At 38.9% G+C, this 14,864-nt stretch overlaps 1 protein-coding gene across 1 annotated transcript in view; it reads right to left on the bottom strand.

Moving 5' to 3' along the window:
• LOC104287293 (ras-related protein Rab-10-like) overlaps window positions 1–14,864 on the bottom strand; it is a 61,054-nt gene that overhangs the window by 17,716 nt on the left and 28,474 nt on the right. Inside the window, exons 2-3 of the mRNA XM_009885976.1 lie at window positions 8,738–8,798; window positions 7,507–7,645 (exon numbers count right to left, since the gene is read on the bottom strand). Coding sequence (XP_009884278.1) covers window positions 7,507–7,645; window positions 8,738–8,798 — 200 coding nt within the window. The remainder of the gene's footprint in view (window positions 1–7,506; window positions 7,646–8,737; window positions 8,799–14,864) is intronic.

Genomic DNA, 14,864 nt, shown 5'->3' with positions numbered 1-14,864 from the left:
GGCAGGGAGGTTGGAACTTGATGATCTTTAAGGTCCTTTCCAACCTAAACCATTCTATGATTCTATGATTCTGTGATCACATAATCAACTTTTTTTATTTTGAAGACCACCGTATGTAGCTGAAGGTTTATGAGTGAGATTTGACTTCACTCTGAAGTAAAAGGTCAAAGGGAAATACCTGCATGCTGTATATACAAAACCATGAAATGACCCCTGGAACTTTATTTCTGTACAAACAGCAAGAATTTTTGCAGTAGGAATGTTCTTTCTAAACAGCTTCAAACAATAACAAAATTTAAAAGAGGTTAGAGGTACCAGGCCTTTCAGTAAGTATTTATCAGTATTACCAATCACTCCGTATTTATGTCAGCAAATAACTATTATTTCTACATCAATATAATGTAATAATGTATTTTCACTTTGACTGGATCCTCCACCAAAGCACTGAAAACAGGCCTTTTTTAAAGATGGTATCTTGCAGTTTCTTGCTTTTAGAAAACTAAAGACTATACACCAAAATTACGTCCATTTTAAATTCTGAAAACTGATTATGTAGATCAAGTCTTAAAAAATGAAGTCAATATGACTAGGCAGAAGTTTGACCATGTGCTCAGTTGGCATAAAAACTGCAGAGGTACACTGATTTGAATTGGCCAAAAATATGGCTCTTCAGTGCTTCCTAAAGCTCACTGTTTATTTTCATCCACTTATTTATAGCTCAGGAATAAGCTTTACAAATGCAAAATCTATAGCTAAAAAGAGGATGGTTATTTTACAGTTGTTAAGATGCTATTATGCAAGTCAGCACTGACTAAGCTAATAGAGTCAGGAAACGTTTTTTCCCATGTCATGGAAAAATACTATTAAAAATTTCATCAATTTCCTCAGGGCAAAAAGAAAATTTTTTTTGAGGAGTAAAAAAAAAAAAGTGTTTTGCTTTGGTACCTCAAAAATACATCCAGATTTTTGGTTCGCTCTCTTCAGTTTTTCTTCCGTTTTTAACATTTCAAAGTTCACATTTCACTGAAACTTAAAAAATAAAAATAATCTGAACTTGGAGAAAACCTAGCCTTTTTTTTTTTTTTTTTTAACATTGAAAAAGGAAATATCAGCACTATACTTCTCAAAAAACTGGAGCTGAGAGATGTATTGAGACTGACCAAATTTTTGAAGCATTTGGCAGAGCTTGGAGTCATCAGGTTTTGACAAAAGGGTTTTTCCCCTGCTGGATTCCCCGGCAGCTGGATCCGGCCGTGGTGGGAGCCAGGCTGCTGTGACAGGTGGCCACAGGAGGGAGCAAGCGCCCGAACCTCAAAAGCAGTGGTGCCACGGATGGGACTAGGAACACTGGACTCTCACACCATAGTACCATGGTGCGCTCCAGCAGCCTGCTCTGATAGGAGCTGTCCACCCATGCCCTTCACTAATTACCGTACTGCTCAACTTTCACCTAGCCTGCGCACCCAACCGGGTAAATACACAACTCACTGCTTGACTATAAATAGAAAACTAAAATGCAAAAGGAAAAATATCTTGTGCATCCCTTTTGTATATAATCTGGGGGTTTTTTTCAAATGTTAGGTCTTTTTTTTTTCTGCAGTTCTTGTTTTGCAGGGAAACTATTTCACCAAAGTGCTGTGAATTCATGTGAGTATCAAAAGTAGCACAGACACCTTTATTGAAAGAGAACTATGTCACATTTGTACTTACAGGTTATTGGAAGACACTATCCCTTCACTTTTTTAATGGTGAGCACAGACCCTACAGTGAATGGCTGGCCTCAACCTCCCCAGATTACCAGCTCATCCAGGCTCCTTGTTGTACAAAGCTATCTATCCAGTGATAGACCTTACAGAATCACTACCATGCCCCTCCACCACATTTCCAGGGCATAGCTGTGCAGGGCCACATGATTTTGATACTCATTGATTACAGTTTGAAAAAGGAATAGAAGTTTGTTTGTAGGTCCAAGCAGTGAAATTGAGAACCCACACCTGATAAATACACTATGGTAATACTTAATTAGTTTGTATTTGAGGAATAAATGTAACATTAATATAATTTTTCAGATCTGAAGAGGATACACATGGTCATACAGAAAGACGAAGGCGTAGCTGGGGAAGGCCACAAAGCTGGGAAGTTTCTTCTTCCTACTCACTAGACAATGACACTAGAAACTTACTCTTTGTATTAATGAAGAGTAATTTGCTAGGAATACATTGTCCTCACAGTCTCTTTGACAGCATCACATGGGCAGTGTTCACATTATGATTCCCATACATGTCTCTTTCCATATATTTTTCTAAGTGCCACCTTATGACCTCAGTTACAAATGCCTAGTTTCCAGGACTTCAGGAAATAAACAAATGATAGAATTCATTAGACACGACTAGATATAAACCAATTTATCCTGAAACCAATCTACAATTAGAGATAAACCAACTTAGTAAAGGGACAAGAACAAGAATTTTCAGTTCTAATCAGAGCCATCTATGAACCGGAACAATTTGATCCTTTTGACACCAAGCTTTTCCATCTGAGGAAGAAAAACTCAGAAGAGTTTGAAGTCAAAATAATCAACATTTGTGAAGCAGTTTGCCATGCCGCTTTTATTTAAGTATGACGCAGAAACACCGAAAGACAGTCCAGTACCCCAACTCTCAGATGCATCAAACAAACAGAACCAGAAAAGGGGATGATGCAAAAATGGCAGTAACCCAACACACTTACACATTTCATATGCTGGTTGAGGGGTCACTTCTTCAGGTAGTACAAACAGAAAGCTAATGTATTCCAAGAACACTAAATTATGTCACCAAGACTTGCTACTGCATGAGAAAAGGAATTTATTTTCTCCATGCAGAAAATTCTGTGCTAGCAGAGAATTTCCAGCATAGAGATAATTGTTAGGAACCAGTAATGCTACTTTCATGGCCACACCAGGAGACTAGCACAATGAAAACCAGTCCAACGTATTTAAAAGAAAACTAGGACCTACCATCTATGTCAAGTTTTTGGAGACCCAGATGCCATGCATGGAGTGATTTAGGTTGGCAAGGACTTCTGGAATTCACATGGTGTAACCCCTTGCTTGAAGACAGGCCAACTTCAAAGTCAGGTCAGGTCGCTCAATCACAGAATGGTAGGGGTTGGAAGGGACCTTTGGACATCATCTAGTCCAACCCCCCTGCCAAAGCAGGTTCAGCTAGAGCAGGTTGTACAGGAATGCATACAGGTGGGTTTTGAATATCTAAAGAGAAGGGGACTCCACAACCTCTCCAGGCAGCCTGTTCCAGTGCTCTGCCACCCTCGAAGTAAAGAAGTTTTTCCTCATGTTGAGATGGAATTTCCTGTGTTCCAGTTTGTGCCTGTTGCCCCTTGTCCTGTCACTGGGCACCACTAAAAAGAGTCTGGCCGCATTTTCTTGACACTCACCCTTTAGATATTTATAAGCATTGATGAGATCCCCTCTCAGTGTTCTCTTCTCCAGGCTAAACAGACCCAGGTCTTTCAACCTTTCCTCAAAAAAGACATGCTCCATTCCCTTGATCTCTTTGTAGCCCTCCGCTGGGCCCTCTCCAGTAGTTCCTTGTGTTTCTTGGACTGAGGAGCCCAGAACTGGACACCGTACTCCAAATGTGGCCTCACCAGGGCAGAGTAGTGGGGAAAGGATGATCTCCTTCAACCTGCTGGCCACATTCTTTTTAATGCACTCCAGGACACCATTGGCCCTCTTGGCCACAAGAGCACATTGCTGGCTCAAGGCTCTGTTGAATGGAGTTTTAAGTATCTCCGTATCTTCCCAGGCACCTGTTTGAGCATTTGACCACTCTACTGTGAGGACCTTTTTGCCAATAAGTTAGCTGGAATCTTGTTCAAAACATCCTGGAAAGAACTGTTTTCTGCACATGGATTTGGTACACAGTTACTTCTATTTAATTTTTAAAGGCCAAACAGAACCAGCCTTTCAGAACAGCTGCATACAACAGCTAAACACCATGTCAGCAGACAAGAACACCACCTTAATAAATTGGACATGACCCGCAATCCTACAAATAAAGAATGGTTTCAGGTTCCAAGTAATTTTCCTGCAATTATCATGCTCCTAATGAGTGCATTACAAATCAAATATACCTGTACTGGATTTGCCAATAACATCCCAAGATATTAATCTGTGAGTACATTTTTCTAGCAAGCTTTTTTAAGTACAGTCATGTTACTTAGTTTCCTCTAGTTCTGAATACAAATGAAAACAAGACAGATATGGTTGCATATTTGCGTCTTGAACTTCCTTGAACAATAATTCATTTTTAATAAGAAAGTTGCTCTATTCCACACTTAAAATACTTGAAATACAATAAGAGCGTTACTGGTAATCTGATTGTAATAGCACTGACTGACCAGTTTTTATAAAATCAATGGAGTTTTTAGGAATGCTAAATTGCTTTTCAACTGTTGTAAAAATGGCTTAGCACACTGATCAGATTTTAAAAAAACTTTCTGTTTAAAATCTCCATGTACAAAGAATTTAAAAAGAGAGTGTAATATAATAAGTGAATTATCTCAAAAATCCTGTTTGGTTCAAGTGCAAGCTTTACATTACCTATTAGTCTGGTGTTTAATGAAACATGTATCCGTTTCCCTTTTTATATTTTACTTAATTTTTCTACACTTGCATATTTTAAAGGGTGCTGTAGTAACAGTCACTTTGATACTGGGCATTTGTGGGGAATTAAATACTCGTTTGCATTCACAGGCCAAAGCAAATGCAGGGAATGTCACCAACCTCCAGTAAGTAATTAATTTTCATGAAATGCCCTGTGTTTTAACAGTTATTGCTTAAAAACATTTCTTTTGCAATGAATGGCCCCATATATTTTCACCAAGACACATCAGAAATTGATATCTCACTAGGACTGAATTAAATTTTTTATTATTATCTAGCTCTATTACAACAGTCACTAATTGCTATTTTTGAGATTGGTACAATCAATCATGCAATTTACATTCCCAGAAATTGTTTTAAATTGTGTATTTTTCCATTTTTTAAAATTTTAAACTAACAAAGTACCTTCAGGGGTTAAGATTAAACAATCTAAATACTAACAGCTTGAGTATGTTTACATTAAAGTTTTTAAATGTCACAAACAGAAAGCAGGTTTGTGCAAGTGTGATTTCCTGATTGACTGAAGCAGATCTAAGCCTGCACGGTGGCTACAAGTCCCATCCTTCCTTCCACCCTAGCCATACAGTCCTGCTACTTTCTTTGTGTTTATGGTTGTGAATTGTAGCCCACTGAATCAACCACCCAGTTGATCTAATTAAAGATGACAGGACAAAATGACCCCTTTGGAGGAAGTGTGGAGACAGATCAGTTTTTTATAAATAAATTTATCCACACAGATATATAGATATATGCATATATAGAGTGATGTGTATAAATGAATATATATGGATAATTTACATTTTCAGCTTCAGATAACAGTAAATCTACTATCATACTGTGTGCTGGGTTAAGTCTTAGCTAATCATGTGATGTGTAAAACCAGTGACATATCTAGCTGTGACTTTTGTTGGTTTGCCTAACAGGCAAAGGGCACACATTTTTGTTAACGAAGTAATAAAATGTGTGTTAGTTTGAAGTATGTGCAGACAAGCCAGTAAGAATATTGTATCATCAAATCTCCTTTGTAACACATTACTGAAGTTAGGCTCTGTTGCCACTAAGATTTTTAAGGTGGGTCTAAGATCAAGGATAAACGACATACTAGGTCACCATAGTAAGGTTCTTAATACTGAGGTAATGTAAATGTAACGTTTTACCAAGGGTATAAAATATCCTATGTATGTATTATTGGATATATGACCAAATGTGGTTCATTAATTCATCCGTATACTGAAGCTGTGAAGACAGAAAAGGATGCATTTGATGGTTTTATTTCAAGTCCGCTTTCCCAAGATGAACTCTCCCACCCATCATGTCATATTCCTACCAATTCACAGAGTATTACAAAAACTGCCTGAATGTTTACTTGATTTTAATCTACAAAGAGCACTAGCTTGCTTGGATTCTTACACAAGCATACTAACTTATACAAGCATTCTAACTACAAACTTGCTTGCTTAGGGCAATCTCATTGCTCTCCACAGCTTCCTGAGGAAGGGAATTGGAGAAGGAGCTGCTGATCACTTCTCCCTGGTATCCAGCAATAGGACATATCAGAATGGTTCAAAGCTGCATCAGTGGAGGTTTAGACTGGACATTAGGAAACATTTCTTTACCGAGAGGGTGGTCAAGAACTGGAACAGGCTTCCTAGAGACGTGGTAGATGCCTCAAGCCTGGCAGTGTTTAAGAGGCATTTGGATAATGCCCTTAATAACATGGTTTAACTTTTGGTTAGCCCTGAAGTGGTCAGGCAGCTGGACTAGATGATTGCTGTAGATCCCTTCTCCAGTATTCTAAAATTGACCTGCCTCTACCTAACAGAGAACACATCAAGAGAGACCTAGTAATAAAGACTCAGAGTACAGGGTTACAGACAGCTGAATGACCTCATGTCTAAGGGCTTGCCCACTCCTCCCTCCCTAGTTCCTGCCTCACACTGTTCCCACACTTTCTTCTCCTGGTCCTCTTCCTCCTACCTGTTTACCTTACACTAACTCCAGTAACTGTCAAACCTTTTCATGAACCTCTTAAACCCCCTGATGGAGCAAAAAACCATCCAACTGCTTTTGCTGTGAGTTTTCTACCACGTTAGAGAGTGAGAAGGAGCCTCAGAGGGCTCTGACAAGCTCCAGAAGCAGCACAGTGGGGGCACACGTTCAGTAGCAGGGAGGGTGGTGGGAACACACTCCCTGTCTGGCAGCCACGTGCTGTTGAATCACTTCCTATGTCATATGAAAGAAAGCATGTTTTTCTGGCTGCAGTACCACAAGCAGCTGAGCTAACCAAACAGCTCACTGCCACCAAAAAAAGATTCTCCTTTTCTTCCCCTAGTTCCTCCCTCTTGAAACCATCCTCTCAAAGGGAATATCCAGCAAGGACAAGAGGATCTTCAATTTGATTTGTTTCTTTTGATTCTTGGGATGTGGTAACTACACTAAAGCAATGAAATTAGGAAAGCGAAATCACTGGCTGCGATACGGAATTTTGACAAGGAAGCCAATTAAAATCCTGGGATGAGCTCGTGCAGATTGGCTTGAACATAGCCACACCACTGATTAAAGTACCATAACTCAGCATGCCCAAAACCTGCTTGGAAGCTATGTTTTAAAAGTACTTCAGAAAACACTCCTGCATCACCATGGACTTGTCCTGGAAAATCTACACTGTATTCCAGTTTCAGATAAGAGTAATCCTACCACCATACTGTGTGCTGAGTTAAATGTAAGAAATTCTGGTTAGAAACATGCAGCTTGAGGAATGAGAATAAATCTCATGCAGTCATTTAAAACATTAACTGCAGTAAATCATTAAGAGATCAACCACTGTTAGATATATTTACCTCATGTATGTCTTTCATCCAGCTTGTTATACTTTGAAAACTGTCCAGATTTGTGATGTCATATACAAGAACAAATCCTTGTGCGCCACGAAAATAGCTAGTGCTAAGTGTATGGAATCGTTCCTGGCCAGCAGTATCCCTGAAAGAAATTGTAAGAAATCACACACACACAAACAAAAAACCCATGAACAAACTGCAGAACCCCCAAGACAAATTACTTTATTTTAAGGAGTATTGTCCAAATTTTGCATTATGTACCCTAACATGAAAGGAACAAGAAAAGATAAGGATGAGAGGAAATCTGGGTGCAAGATACAGCACTGAAAGAAATACACTGGATAATTACTCTGAATAATACAGCCCTACTAGGGAAGCTAAATCAGTGATTGAAGTCTAACTTCAAGCCCATCACTGCTTCTTTATATACATTTATATTATTAAGATCAGTACAACTCAGGTGATAAAAAAAATCTGGAGTACAAGCACTGCGGGAGTCAGATGACATTCCATATTGTGACAAGCCCTTTGTAAACTGTGACACAGACAGTAAGCTGGTTTAGATGGAAAGTAGGTTTGGGGAAAAAGCCATGAAACACAGGGGTGCAGAGATTCCTACACATAATTATGCCTTAAGAAAGCTGTAAACGAGCCTCCAAGACTTTGGTGTTAAAACCTGAGATGGAGTAACTGCAGATCTAACACTGGTCAGATAATTCATGTACAGAGTTACTCCTTGAGAAGTTAAATACTGGTAAATATAAATAACCTTCAGTACTGGATGCCTGGAGAGACAGCTGCCGGTAGTCCTATATAGCCTTTAGAAAAACTTCAAAAACAAAATATAGAGTGTAAGTTCCGAAAGATTCATCTTACTAGCTTTCTCTCAGTGACCCTTCTGAACATGCATTTGATGGGTAACGAAATGCAAAATTTTCTTGTTTTGGCACTTCCCTCAATGTTCCTATACAATTAAATATACTTAATATGGATCGTAGATCTGCATTGTTTGTATGCTGCAAGTTTTATTGTTAAAGCAACCTAGCGACAACCCTCTTTTTAGCTTACATTAGTTGCTGCAAAATATACGCTCCCCTGGGTCAAATTCAAATTTTAACATGACCTAGTAGGAACAATTGCACTTGAGGAAGACACGCAATTAAAACCAGACGAGATTTTTCGTGCTGTAATGTAATTTAGTTGGCTCTCATTTGTGATATAAATTACAACTTACCATATTTGAAGTTTCACTCTTGTATCATCAAATGTTACTGGCTTTACTTTAAAATCAATGCCTAGAATAAAGAAGAAAATCCGTAACATTTCTCATAATAACATGGATTCCTTTTGAAGATTGCTTCTTAGCTTTAGTTATCATGCAATTTTGAACAGAAAGTGAAAAGGAACTATATCAAACAAAGAATAACTAGCCAACCGTATACATTCAAAATGGAAGTTGTAAAAGGAAATTATTCAATGGTGAAAACAACCATATGCCAATACATGACACAAATACAATACAAAGCAATGCCAATACAAAGCAATAGAAGGGCAGGTCAAAGCAAAGGTGCAGATACTCTGAAACTACATGTAGGTATTTCCATGAATAGGCAAGTGACATGGCAGCGGTTTCATGGCCTACGCACAATAATACTTGGCAAATACATCGGTGATTTCAATTGTTTCCAGTTTCATCACAGCAGCTATGAATGGGGAGGTAGAAATGCTTACAAAGCTGCTACATGTGCAACACCATTTTTCTGTTCTTACTTCCAAATCCCTAAAAAAAAAAAAAAAGTATCTAGGGTTACATGAACAGGAATAGGAATTAGCTGCACTAGTTAAATGCAAGGACAAGCATAGACTGGATTTCATTCAAAATGAAGAGGATTGTTTCTACAGCCTTAATCACTGTGTATCCTAGATCCAGAATGCTAATGCTAAAATCAAGCACTAGCACATTGACTGCAACTCTTTGAGTGCGACCGTCCATCCAGTTCTTTATCCACCGAGTGGTCCATTTGTCGAATCCATTGCTGACGCTCCAGTCTTAATATTAGAATCTGCCAGCTATCAGCTGCTATCTTAGAGTGATACATTTCCTCACAGTTAACAATTTTTTTTTCCCAATTACTTTATTGCTGAAATCTAAAATATCATTTGATAATTTCTCTGCTCATTTTTTTCCCACTGAAAAACAGTAAGGCTATTTTTGTCAATTATGTGAAGTAAAGTTAAGGTGACATTGCAATAGCTGGCCATACTGCATGGTCAAAATCCCGTAAGGTCAAAACACGGCAACTTAACATGACTTCAGAGTGGCTTTTCACCAGTAGTAATGTCATTTGAATGAACTAAACAGATCGAAAAAGCACAAAATTTTTAAGTTGCACTGATTTCTCTAAGAACCTGTCTGCCAAATTAATTTATCAAAGGAAAGCATCCATGGCAGTAAACCAAAAATGCAGTAGAGGAAATGTTCCTTTTTTTACTGATGGATGTACTGTGCACAAAACTTTGACAAGTACACTCTCACATGCATGATTTCAATGGTATTAACATTTTTGTGTGTGTGTGGTAAAAGAGTTTTGGTGGATTTTTAAAATTCTTATGATAATCATGTCCTTCACTTGATGAATTTTTATTGAAGCTCCAATGGAAAGGAAAGATGAAATAATATAATTGGTATCTGTAATTAATATTACACAAAGCTTCCTTGATGGAATTAATAATGTCAGATGGAAATGTAATTTAAGTCAAATTTGCTCATGTAAGGTGAAATTCCAATGTGATGGAAAACATTTGCTCCTGAAATTCACACGGTTCTGTTTAATTATCTGTATCACTTTCTGCAATTGATGTTAGAGCAGTTGAGAGGGACAGAGTACGCACTGGGAGACTGGAATGTCACTTTCATATGGTGCGTTGGGAATACAGCAAAAAATTATAATCCAGCCAGGGATTCCCAGACCTATAGGAAACAGTTCTTAGTTGACATACATTTTAATAATAAATTGCTATAAGCTCTTTTTTGTTTATAAAAAGGGAAGCAGAGTGCTGAATCAGACTAAAACTTAATCTAAATTAAAATAAGGCTTATTGACTTCTTAAGTCAACTTCAAAATTTATTGACCTAAAAGGTCAATGAATGTTAGTGAAAAACAGAAGTCAATATGTTCTGCATGCATGAATTGTTCATGTCTTTATATGAAATTTCCAGCAAACTTAGCAAATTGGAAAGACAGAAAAGAAAAATGAGAAATACAATGCCAAAGACAGCTCACAGATTTCAGATGCTTTTAGGCCCATGTATTATACAACATGATCAACATAACAAAGCGAGCATTGATTACCACTCTTGAGATAAATGTTATTTGAATGCAACAGCTTGTACTTGCTTCTTTTAAGCTGTCAAATAAAACCAAGAAGGGGTATGCTGGGTACAAGTTCAAATTCTAGTTGTTATTTCCAAGTTTTATAGCCATGAGATTAATTTCTTTTCTTTATGTTCCAAATAATAAATATGCCCATATTAGGACTGAGGCACCTTAAAGACAATTAGGTCTAAAAAGCATCAAACTAGTCAGCCACAGAGGAATTCAGCTGTGAATTGCCCCTCTCTTCCCTCAATATCTATAAAATAGAATGACAGAATGGTTTAGGTTGGAAGGGACCTTGAAGATCATCAAGTTCCAACCCCCCTGCCATAGGCAGGGACACCTCCCACTAGACCAGGTTGCTCAAAGCCCCATCCAGCCTGACCTTGAACACCTCCAGGGATGGGGCCTCCACAACTTCCCGGGGCAACCTGTTCCAGTGCCTTACCACCCTTAAAGTGAAAAAATTCTTCCTAATATTTAATCTAAACCTACCCTCTTCCAGTCTTTGGCCATCTGCAAAAATCCTCTTCAAAGAGGTCTTTCGCAGCTGGCCTAGAAATTTACAACACACTTTTCACCCCAATATAGCTGGCAAGTTCCTGATATAAAAGACTCAAAAAAAAAAAAAAGTCTATCCAGAGAAAATGCAAGTTGGAGCAGCTTAGCGGGATGCAACAGTGATAGCAAGGACAGAGGGTGGTACATGCCCAGGTGCAGGTTCTACCTAGCCCACTTACTGTCATACAGCATCTTCAACTCTGGAAAGAGGGAAGCAGTGGTGTCAACTCCTGTTCCCCAGCTGGGCAGGTGCCCAGTGAGATGTTGTGGGTTGAATTTCCACCATGTCACTCCTACCCATACTTAACCCTACCTGTTGGTGCATTACTTGGATCAGACTCTTTTCCTGTACATGTCAAGGAATATCTGGAGTGGTATCTGAGGGGTCACAAGTACTAATAATTACTGTTTTGGTAAGAAAAGCAACTCATGGGATAAGATGGTTTGTTAGAAAAGTAAGAGTGACAAAAAATCCTGCCTTAAAAAAAAAAAAAGAATTAAAATGCAGATTTGCTACTAGTGTTGTTAACACAGGACATGTTTATCTTCAATGCGGTTCATTTTTGCCGATTAACTCTTATTTCCTTCTAAAGTGAGTATCAGGAAATCTACAGACTTCAGAGCTGGTTCTCTTATTCAACATGCATTAGAAACAAAGTACTTAATTCACTTGAATTTGCAACTTCAGACTTATTTTTTTTTAAATAAGAGGCACTGAAAAGCAAAAGTTTTCTCTTGAAGAAAAAGTCAAAATAATTCTTTTTTTCTTTAATTCTATAGTGAGAGTTGCACCACTTTGAACTATGACAGATTTGGGAGGACTTACACCTCTACAGAAATGCTTCTCACAGAAAACGTGTGCTATGGGACCACAGCCACTGCAATACAGCAAAATAACAACCTCACAGCCTGTGAGATCACAATCTTGTTCACTTGTGTACAAGGGGTTTTTTTGTTCATAAACTTTCTCTATGGCTTTATAGGCAATACCATTGTTTAAACAAAAACATTTATTCTTTGTAGTCTTTTCATAATACAATGCATCTGCCTTATGATGCGTATAAGTTTAATTAGAAAACTATAACTGCTTATCATTTACCCAAACTGCGTAATTGAAGAGGAGGAAGGGCACCCTGCCTTGAGTGTTTAGGTGCTGCATAAAAAGCTTTCAATGAAAATTTACCATGGATTTTTTTCTCTCATAACATACATAACTTTAGAAAAATTCGCTACTACTCGAGCCTGTTACAAAATCTCTGGGTTTTTTTCTTCCCCCTGCAATAACACAGGGATTTTTCCTAGTAACACAAACCTGTGATTCATGATGACACAGAAATGAGACTTTTAACAATCTTAACTTATGTGCCTACGACCCTTTGCCACTAAGGAAGGTGGTGGCACATGACTTTGTCGGGGAACTCAGATGGCTGAGAGACTGCACACCCTGGACAATCTTCCTTCTACTCCAATCACCGTTCTAGCTGGACAGGTAGGGTAAAAAAATCAATTAACACCAGATGAGCATTCAATAGGCTGCATGACAGACAGGGATCATTTGACTGAGCTTGTATGAAACAGGCATCTGGATGAAAACGGTTATTTGTTTTGATGATGTCAACAAAAAGGGAGAAGAACAGAGAAACCATTGCATTGTCCTCTTCCTTCACACCATTAGAGGCCACAACCTATAGGCCACGCTCTTGGTTGTAGCTGTCTTCATGAAAAACTTCTACTTTCAACATTACTCTTTCGGAACCCATCACTCACAATCCCACTTGTTTTAAAAGTCTAAGCTCTAATGCACCTCCTAAGGTGGAATTAAATGGAAGACAGTATTTCAGAAATAACTTTCAAGTCACATTCAGGTAACAAATACCACATTTGGATGATTCATTTATATTTCAGATAAATATTTGTTTAAAAAGTTTTTAAATCTCTCAAGAATAGTTTTCAGGAACAGTAATAAAACTAATAAGGCTAATCTCTGTCCACAACTGTCACAAACCTTATCTTAACTATTCCTTAAACTATTTTGACCCACAACTTGGAAAATATATTCTTAATATCATCACCATACAAGAGTTCTTTTACACTGGAGTGGACTGAATTAAGAGTAAAAGAAATCATGTCTCAAAATAATAACCTCATGGTCAGGAATCTATGTTCAAATATGAAACGCATCAACAAAGCTGATGTTTATTTTCATGGCCATTCTTTGGGACTTCTTGCTAAGCCTGTTAACAAGTTCCCTGTTATAAGGATCAATTTCACAATGTTACTGCTAGTTGCACCCTTCCCTTTTTGCTCGTGTTGGTTTCAGAAGCTGCTTTACAAGAATGGGCGAGAAAATAAAAAGTGGTTTAAGTTCAGCCCTTCCCATGTGGGCAGGTCAACTCATCTCACGTACATCAAGTATTCCCTGGACCACAGTTACCACCTGTTATTTGTTCAGTTAAGCCAACTCCTCCCACACTGAAAAATGTCTAGAAGTGCCATACATATTCCAATTGCAGGAACACACAACTTCTTGTGCATACTTTAACTTTCTCTTCAAGAGCACAGAAAACAAACAAAAAAATCTTATACACACACAAACTTTTAAAAACAAAGACATTGGGAAAATCTCCACAGCACACCAAACCACCCCACCCATGTTACATGTTTTCATGCTGATGACACGTTTTTCAGCATGTGGACAGTCAACATGGGGTTCCCCGCAGCGCTATGGGTCTGGCGTACCACGGCAGTGGGGAGTTCCCCATCACCCCCCGCCATCTGCAGAGGTGCCGGGGACGGCAGCATGGTGGTGCAGCAAAAAACCACCTTGGTCTGGCAGGGCTAATTACTTCCAGTCACAGCAATGGCTCTGCTTTAATAATCACACACGTGGCTACCTACAAGAGAAGGTACCTTGACTTTATACAGTTAAAATAATTAGCACATAGTTAAAGTTGGGGGTTGGACTACATGATCTCCAGAGGTCCCTTCCAACCCTGACCATTCTGTGATTCTGTGAAATCCCTTTCTAGCATGAAAGACAGAGGAACCGAGCTTTGTACTGATACCTGACAATGCTTTGAGGTAGATAGCGTGTTCTCTGCACCCACACCGGTGTACAGCAACAGGGCCTCTGCATGGAGGCACGGGCAGTAAGAAACAAGTTGTCTTCACAAGTTTAAAAAAAGAGAAGGTTCCGAATGCCCCAGACAAACAGCAAGGACAATGCAACAGCCGGCACAAAGAGGTTCCGGAGCCAGGGTGCCATGTTTCCCCACACCCTGGCAAACCTCTCCAAAGGTTCAAGTCGCCAGACGCGGCTGGACACACGCATCAATTCAACAGAGGGAGATCTGGCATCTCCAAGCCGGGCTTTGCCGAGCCGCCCGTGCCACCGGCAGGGCTCTGTCCTGCAAAGGGCACCGG

Source organism: Charadrius vociferus, unplaced genomic scaffold (genome assembly GCF_000708025.1).
Source record: "Charadrius vociferus isolate BGI_N301 unplaced genomic scaffold, ASM70802v2 scaffold75, whole genome shotgun sequence".
Classification (NCBI taxonomy): domain Eukaryota; kingdom Metazoa; phylum Chordata; class Aves; order Charadriiformes; family Charadriidae; genus Charadrius; species Charadrius vociferus.
Note: the sequence above shows the minus strand (reverse complement) of the source record. Positions and strands in the feature narration are given on the sequence as shown.